This window comes from Bos mutus, chromosome 29 (assembly GCF_027580195.1).
Source record: "Bos mutus isolate GX-2022 chromosome 29, NWIPB_WYAK_1.1, whole genome shotgun sequence".
Lineage (NCBI taxonomy): Eukaryota > Metazoa > Chordata > Mammalia > Artiodactyla > Bovidae > Bos > Bos mutus.
Window position 1 is genome coordinate 26,140,620 of NC_091645.1, and position 9,130 is coordinate 26,149,749.

General features: G+C 37.9%; 1 protein-coding gene across 1 annotated transcript; it reads left to right on the top strand.

The window, feature by feature from the left end:
* Positions 1 to 2,705: 2,705 nt before the first annotated feature.
* Positions 2,706 to 3,638, top strand: LOC102277708 (olfactory receptor 10G9-like). The gene has a single exon (XM_070365220.1). The coding sequence runs from the start codon at positions 2,706 to 2,708 to the stop codon at positions 3,636 to 3,638; it is 933 nt and encodes a 310-aa protein (XP_070221321.1).
* Positions 3,639 to 9,130: the final 5,492 nt, after the last annotated feature.

The following is a 9,130-nucleotide window of genomic DNA, read 5'->3' on the forward strand; positions in this document are numbered from 1 at the left end:
CCATTCTTGACTAGGAGCCTGCAGTCTGCTAGGTCCCAAAGGAAAGAAGCTTAATTAGCAAGCTGTTTATCTAGAAGTAAGTCTCAAATCATTCCCAGAGCAAAGAAGCCCCAGAACTTCTTTGTGATGGCCCTAATCACCAGACAAGAGTCATCAAAGAGATGATGAACCTCACCAGAGAATTATCCTTTTGGGGTTTAAAGCCCACTTTTTCCACCTTGAATTTAAAGAAGAAATCAAAGAAAACAAAACCCAATACAGTACAGCTAAATAATTCCCAGAACAAGGAATTTTTCAACCAAGAGTGTCATAGTTATTTAACTGGGAATTTAATTTTGGGCTAAGTAAAAATTCTTATGGAATGATGGCCCAACAAATGCAAAGAAAGGCATTTGGAAAAAAACCCCCTATTTATCGTAATGTGAAACAGTCTAATCCACAAGGATTCAAGGGCCAAAACAATATCTCTTGAGATATCAAATCAATCTAAAGTTATATTATTTAAAATCAATGTTTCTCTAACTTTTCCTCTTGTGGCTTTGTCTATGAAGGGAAAAAGAAACCCTCTACTCATCAAAGATGGACAGTTTCTTTAAATTTTGAATTTTACTTAATGATCCAAATCCTAGTTATAAGATTGGTAAGTAACAAAAATTGGCAAAATGTTAGTGTTTTTCATTCTTTGGAATTTTGGGGTGATTACAATGTATTTATGGTCATAGTTTTGTTTTACATCTTCAGTGTAAGCAGATACTGCTTTTGTCATGGCTTATGGAGCCAACTTTGTGTCATTTTATAAAAAAACAATACAAAATTCCATAAAATTACAAGTCAATAAAGTGCTTTCTCTATACACCATAGCCTTACAACTCTACATTTTTGACAAAAGAAAAACTCTGATTTTATCACATGCTCCAGAATAGAAGTGTGATGCTGATATGACTCTTTGTGGCATTAGCATCTTCAAAATTCATGGAGAAATGGTCCTTCTCTATTAGAGGGGTCCAAGTGTTCAACCAAATTTCTCTTCATTTCTTCATTTTATTCCTTTTCTCTTTGAATATGTAATTGCTCACTCAGATCACTCAAACAAAACAAAATAAAAATACTTACAGTATGAGTCCTAGAGTAATAGAAATCCTAGAAAAAATAAAAATGATTTCAGACTGCTGCTGCTCCTGCTAAGTCGCTTCAGTCATGTCTGACTCTGTGTGACCCTACAGACTGCAGCCCGCCGGGCTCCCCATCCCTGGGATTACTCCAGGCAAGAATACTGGAGTGGGTTGCCATTTCTGTCTCCAATGCATGAAAGTGAAAAGTGAAAGTGAAGTCACTCAGTCGTGTCCGACTCCTAGCAACCCCATTGACTGCAGCCTACCAGGCTCCTCTACCCATGGGATTTTCCAGGCAAGAGTACTGGACTGGGGTGCCATTGCCTTTTCCGGATTTCAGACTACCTATTATCCTTTACTTTTAAAAGCACATTTGTGTCTGTTTTATAGCAAATATAAATATTCAGTCTTAAGAACTCAATTCCCATAGATATAGTTTAGTTCTATTCATTAGTACTTAAGTAAATTGAACCCTTCATGGCCATCTCTAAATACATTGTGAGATGATTTGATCACACTTTTTAAGGAGGATCATTGATTGCTTAAAATCCTGGAAGGAAAGGAGATAAAATAAAAATTTATAAATACCAATAAACATTGTATAAGAGGAGCTGAGGAAAGCAGGGATATTCTGACCACCAGTGCATAAGTTTGGTGCCAGATTTCATTTGGAAACAGGAGAGCATGGTTTAGGGTGGGACGAAGTAATCTGGCTGCAACTAATGCTGGACCAGTATTGGGCTCCTGCCTTGACACATCTAGGCTGACCAGGGAGCTTTAGGAAAGCAGTTTTCTCTCCACAATCAAGGATGAAGGTCTCTTTGTGTGCTCAGTCGCTTCAGTCGTGTCTGACTCTTTGCGAATTCATGGACTGTAGCCCATCAGGCTCTTCTGTCCATGGGATTCTCCAGGCAAGTATAATGAAGTGGGTTGCCATGCCTCCTCCAGGGGATCTTCCTGACCTAGAGATCAAGCCCCACATCTCCTGCATTTCAGGCAGATTCTTTACTGACTGTGCCACCGGGGAAATCTTTAGGATCTTATATTTATCGTGGAAACTCTCTGATGATCAAGAGACAAAATCTGTATGTTTGAAAGTATGTGTGTATGTGGGGTATATTTCTGTCTGTCTCTATGGTGTCTATATAGGCATGTGTGTTAGAGAAAAATAGAAAGAGGAAAAAAAAAGAGAAAGAGAAAGAGAGAGGCTTTATTCTTAGAGTAGTTACCAACTCTGGAAAGTAGCTAGTTTGGGTATATCTTTACTAATTCCACAGAAAATAGAGTATAAAATTTACTCCTCTTGTCTATTTAGCTGATTTTATATGAATTCAGTCCTCTTTTTAATTTGGCTGATTCTTTTCTATTGGGCGATTTAGGTTCTACAATAGAGAAACAACCATTCCTCCTCAAAGCCCCATGATGAAGCAAAAGTGCTATCTGCTATCTTTGTAAAAATTTATCCATTGTTTTCTCTATAAGCTAAGATGTAGTTGGCATATTTAATATTGAAATATGTTCTTATATCAAATATGTCAGTGTTGGACTTGCTGTAGTCCTTCCTGTAGGAACAGAGTACCATACAGAAGAGAAATGACAAATGCGAGCCTGGTGAAAACTTTCATTCTAACGGGCCTTCCCCATGCACCAGAGCTGGACATGCTCCTCTTTGGAATCTTCCTGGTGATCTATGTCCTCACCGTCGTGGGAAATCTTCTCATCATGCTACTGATTATAGTGAATCCCCACCTGCACACCCCCATGTACTACTTCCTGAGCAACCTGTCCTTCATTGACATGTGGTACTCCACGGTCACTGTGCCCAAAATGCTGATGACCCTGGAATCACCTGAAGGCAGTCCTATCTCCTTTCCCAGCTGTGTGGCCCAGTTCTACTCCTTTGACTTCCTGGGCAGCACCGAGTGCTTCCTCTACACCGTCATGTCCTATGACCGCTTCCTGGCCATCAGTTACCCACTCAGGTATGCCAGCATGATGAGTGGGAGGATGTGTGCCATCCTGGCCACAACCACGTGGCTCAGTGGCTCTCTGCACTCTGCTGCCCAGACCATACCGACATTCCGTTTGCCCTTCTGCGGGCCCAACCAGATCCAGCATTACATCTGTGATGCACCATCTATCCTCAAACTGGCCTGTGCAGACACGTCCACTGTGGAGATGGTGATCTTTGTCAACATTGGGTTGGTGGCCTTGGGCTGCTTTCTTCTTATTATGCTGTCCTATGTGTCCATCGTCCATTCCATCCTGAAGATCCGCACCTCAGAAGGGAGATGGAGAGCCTTCCAGACCTGTGCCTCCCACTGCACTGTGGTCCTTTGCTTCTATGTTCCCCTTGTTTTCATTTACCTGAGACCAGGCTCCAAGGAGGTTGTGGACAGGATTGTGGCTGTTTTCTACACTGTGATGACGCCCCTTCTGAACCCTGTGGTCTACACCCTGAGGAACAAGGACGTGAAGAAAGCTCTGTTGAAACTGAAAAAGTCAGTATTTATTCAAAGTAAATAATCAACACAGACCAGATATGGCTAACTTTTATTTACAATTAAGTTAAACACCAACAAGAATTTAAACTAAAAAAAAGAAGAATTTATACTTTTAAGGGACATTTCAATTAATTCTTTAATGAAAACAATAATTTTTTACTGTTTCTCCCTGTGCAGAGTTCCAGCTCAAGCAGACTTTTAATGGTAATAATTTAAGGGAAGATCCCTGGAGAAGGAAATGGCAACCTACTCCAGTATTCTTGCCTGGAAAATCCCATGGACAGGCTACAGTTCATAGGGTTGCAAAGAGTTCAACACAACTGAAGCAACTTAGCACAGAGCACACGTATATAGCACAAAACACATTATAAACAATAGAAACACAGAAAGACCAAAATCTCTACATTCACAAAGGTCATCGTTGGGTAAGGGAGAAAAACAAATGCAGTATCAAACAAGGTACATTGAGATAGGTGTCATGGGTGCCCAGGAAGAGACTCATTAACTGTTTTAACTTGGAAATTCACTGGAAGACTCTAAATACTGTAATAATATGTATGAAACAAAACCATGTTGAAAGTTATTTAGATTTTTAATGAAGACACAAAAGGTAAATAAAAGTCAGTGTCTTTTTTAATTGAAATTTTTATTGGTATAACTGTCATACAAAGTTGTAAGAAATAATACAGAGAGAGATCCCTTGTATACAGAGAGAACCTTTGCCCAGATTCCTGCAATGGTAGTGATTAGCAGACTGCACCATAATATCACAACTAGGATTTGGACATTAATATAAGCCACAGATTATTCAGATTTTCCCAGATTTATTTATGTGTTTGTATGTTAAGTTGTACACAGTTTTGACTCCTGTAGGTTTGTGTATCCACCATCACAGTCAATATATTGAACAGTTCCAAGACCATAAGGATCTCTTATATGATGATGTTTTAGCTGATGTGAATATTGACCACTGAATAAAGCTATCAAATATTATTATTTTTTTAAAGAATTATATAAAACAACTTTGAGGAGTTTTTTGTTACAATTTTTTTGTGTTCTTTTTTTTGTTTTGTTTTGCTTTTCTGAGTGAATCAATATTCAATATATAAATATGTATTTAGTGGCTACTATGTGGTATGAACTGTGTGTACAAAGACTAAATAGACATAGACCTCAAGGAGCTTGTAGTCTTTATATAAGAAGAATAAGGTGTTTAAGAAATGGTCATAAAAATCAGACTAATGATGAAGGAACATATATACAATACTAGGATGAAGGATTCTTCTCTCTCAAAATTGGGAAAGTAATTGAAATATAGCCAGTGTAAATGTCATATGACCACATTTTTATTTAGAGATGTAATTAGTGTGTGAAGACAGATGGGAGGAAGGTTAGCCTTAAGGCAGAAAGATCAACTAAAGAGCTTTTTCAACTGCATATTAGGGAAAAAACAAACAAACAAACAAAACAACACATGAAAACCCAGGTTCAGGCAGTAAAAGTGAAAGTCACTCGGTCATGTCCAACTCTTTGCAATCCCATGGACTATATAGTCCATGGAATTCTCCAGGCCAGAATACTGGAGTGGGTAGACTTTTCCTTCTCCTGGGGATCTTCCCAATCCAGGGATCAAACCCACGTCTACCGCATTGCAGGTGGATTCTTTACCTTCAGGCAGTAGTAATAGGAATCAAGATGGTACAATGAATGGTGAAGGGCCAACTTCATGAGAAGGTAAAACTGCTAGAGAAGGTTAATACTCTTTGGTAGTTGTGATAACACAACACACAGAGAATGTGATAAGGGTAAGTTCTTAGGATAGAATGAAGCATCTAGCTCCGGAATTACTTGGATAAAATACCCGTGAAAGTTTCAGGTAAAATCTCCTGGTTGATAGTGTAGCCTAGGAAACAAGGCAGGAAAAGCCTACAGACTCTGTAAACAAGGAGACTAGCCACAACATTCTTCGGTTTCTGGTTTTTAAACATCCATATCCTAAACATGGAGAAGAAAGCTTCTATTGAGCAGAATAAAGGGGCCAGATCAGCAAAGGGAAACCACTGTCTTTCCTATGTTTCCAAAGTAAGTCCAAGAAGATTTACACAAATCTGCTATTGAAACTTACAGAATCATTTCTCACAATAACACGAAAAGACCTTTACAGAGACTGTAAATTTAAGGAGTCCCAGAGAAGGTGCATATGATAGTGGCTACTTTTCAGTGACATGGTCCTGGGAGCAGAGAATTCAAGGACCAAAGCTGTTGCTCTTCTAGTTTCTTCATGCCACTGAACTATTCCACTGCAGAGATGACATATAAACATCATCCATGGAATATTTGTAGGTGATTAAAAGGAAACGAGGAATTGAAAACATTCATTTGAATAACAAAGGGGCAGCTGGAGGATTTAGGGGTAAAGGTGCATATAGTCGGCATGTAAACATAAAACCCGCATGTTTAAAAACTGTGATAGTACTGTAAACCGTAGTAATCAAGAATCTGCACAACTGGCATGAAGTACTGACAAGTACGTCAGTGGAGCAAAATGTGGATCCACACCCGCACATGTCACTCAGACAATGTTTAATCAAAATGCCATCACATTTCAAAGGGGAAAGTATAGTGCTTTCAACAAATAAAGCAGAAAGAGCTGGCTATCCATCAGTAAAAACCAAATTTTGAGTGTTACCATACTCTTTATTAAAAAAATATTATTTTTTTGGTAAATTAATTTATTTATTTTAATTGGAGGTGAATTACTTTACAATATTGTAGCAGTTTTTGCCATACATTCACATTAATCAGCCATGGGTGTACCTGTGTCCCACATCCTGAACCCCTCTCCCACCTCCCTCCCTATCCCATCCCTCAGGGTCATCCCAGTGCACTGGCCCTAAGTGCCCTGTCTCATGCATCGAACCTGGACTGTCAATCTATTTCACATATGGTAATAAACATGTTTCAATGCTCTTCTCTCAAATTATCCCACCCTTGCCTTCTCCCACTGAGTCCAAAAGTCTGTTCTTTATATCTGTCTTTTTTTTTGCTGTCTTGCATATAGGATCATCATTACCATCTTTCTGAATTCCATATATATGCATTAATATGCTATATTAGTGTTTTCCTTTCTGACTTACTTCACTCTGTATAACAGGCTCCAGTTTCATCCACCTCATTAGAACTGATTCAAATGCATTCTTTTTAATAGCTGAGTAATATTCCATTGTGTGTATGTATCACAGCTTTATTATCCATTTGTCTGCTGGTGGACACCTAGGTTGCTTCCATGTCCTGGCTATTGTAAACAGTTCTGCGATGAACATTGGGGTACATATGTCTCTTTCAATTCTGGTTCCCTCAGTGTGTATGCCCAGCAGTGGGATTGCTGGGTCGTATGGCAGTTCTATTTCCAGTTTTTAAGAAATCCCCACACTGTTCTCCATAGTGGCTGTACTAGTTTGCATTCCCACCAACAATGTAAGAGGGTTCCCTTTTCTCCACACCCTCTCCAGCATTTATTGTTTATAGACTTTTTTTTAAATTTGATTTAATTTTTTTACTTCACAATATTGTATTGTTTTGCCTTTTTGATAACAGGTATTGTGACTGGAGTGAGATGGTACCTCATTGTGGTTTTGATTTGCATTTCTCTGATAATTAGTGACGTTGAGCATCTTTCCATGTATTTTTTAGCCATCTGTATGTCTTCTTTGGGGAAATGTCTATTTAGTTCTTTGGCCCATTTTTTTGATTGAGTCATTTATTTTTCTGGAATTGAGCTGCATGAGCTGCTTGTATATTTTTGAGATGAATTCTTTGTCATTTGCTTCATTTGCTATTATTTTCTCCCATTCTGAAGGCTGTCTTTTCACCTTGTTTAGTTTCCTTTGTTGTGCAGAAGCTTTTGAGTTTAGTTAGGTCCCATTTGTTTATTTTTGCTTTTATTTCCATTACTCTGGGATGTGGGTCATAGATGATCCTGCTGTGATTTATGTCAGAGAGTGTTTTGCCTATGTTTTCCTCTAGGAGTTTTATAGTTTCTGGTCTTACATTTAGATCTTTAATCCATTTTGAGTTTATTTTAGTGTATGGTGTTAGAAAGTGTTCTGGTTTCATTCTTTTACAAGTGGTTGACCAGTTTTCCCAGCACCACTTGTTAAAGAGATTGTCTTCTCTCCGTTGTATATTCTTGCCTCCTTTGTCAAAGATGAGATGTCCATAGGTGCATGGATTTATCTCTGGGCTTTCTATTTTGTTCCATCGGTCTATATTTCTGTCTTTGTGCCAGTACCATACTGTCTTGATGACTGTGGCTTTGTAGTAGAACCTGAAGTCAGGCAGGTTGATTCATCCGTTCCATTCTTCTTTCTCAAGATTGCTTTGGCTATTTGAGTTTTTTTTTTTTTTTTTGTATTTCCATACAAATTGTGAAATTATTTGTTCTTAGCTCTGTGAAAAATACTGTTGGTAGCTTGATAGGGATTGCATTGAATCTATAGATTGCTTTGGGTAGTATACTCATTTTCACTATATTGATTCTTCTGATCCATGAACATGGTATATTTCTCCACCTATTAGTGTCCTCTTTGATTTCTTTCACCAGTGTTTTATAATTTTCTATATATAGGTCTTTAATTTCTTTAGGTAGATATATTCCTAAGTATTTTATTCTTTTGTTGCAATGGTGAATGGAATTGTTTCCTTAATTTCTCTATTTTCTCATTATTAGTGTATAAGAATGCAAGGGATTTCCATGTGTTGATTTTATATCCTGCAACTTTACTATATTCATTGATTAGCTCTAGTAATTTTCTGGTGGAGTCTTTAGGGTTTTCTATGTAGAGGATCATGTCATCTGCAGAGTTTTACTTCTTCTTTTCCAATTTGCATTCCTTTTATTCCTTTTTCTTATCTGATTGCTGTGGCTAAAACTTCCAAAACAATGTTGAATAGTAGTGGTGAAGGTGGGTACCCTTGTTTTGTTCCTGACTTTAGGGGAAATACTTTCATTTTTTTTTACCATTGAGGATAATGTTTGCTGTGGGTTTATCATATATAGCTTTTATTATGTTGAGGTATGTTCCTTATAGTCCTGCTTTCTGGAGGGTTTTTATCAGAAATGGATACTGAATTTTGTCAAAGGCTTTCTCTGCATCTATTGAGATAATCATATGGTTTTTATCTTTCAATTTGTTAATGTGGTGTATCACATTGATTGATTTGCAGATATTAAAGCATCATTGCATCCCTGGGATAAAGCCCAGCCCATGACGTATGATCTTTTTATTATGTTGTTGGATTCTGTTTGCTAGAATTTTCTTGAGGATTTTTTCATCTATGTTCATCAGTGATATTGGCCTGTAGTTTTCTTTTTTCATGGCATCTTTGTCTGGTTTTGGTATTAGGGTGATGGTGGCCTCATAGAATGAGTTTGGCAGTTTACCTCCCTCTTCAATTTTCTGGAAGAGTTTGAGTAGGATTAATTTTTGGTAGAATTCACCTGTGAAACCATCT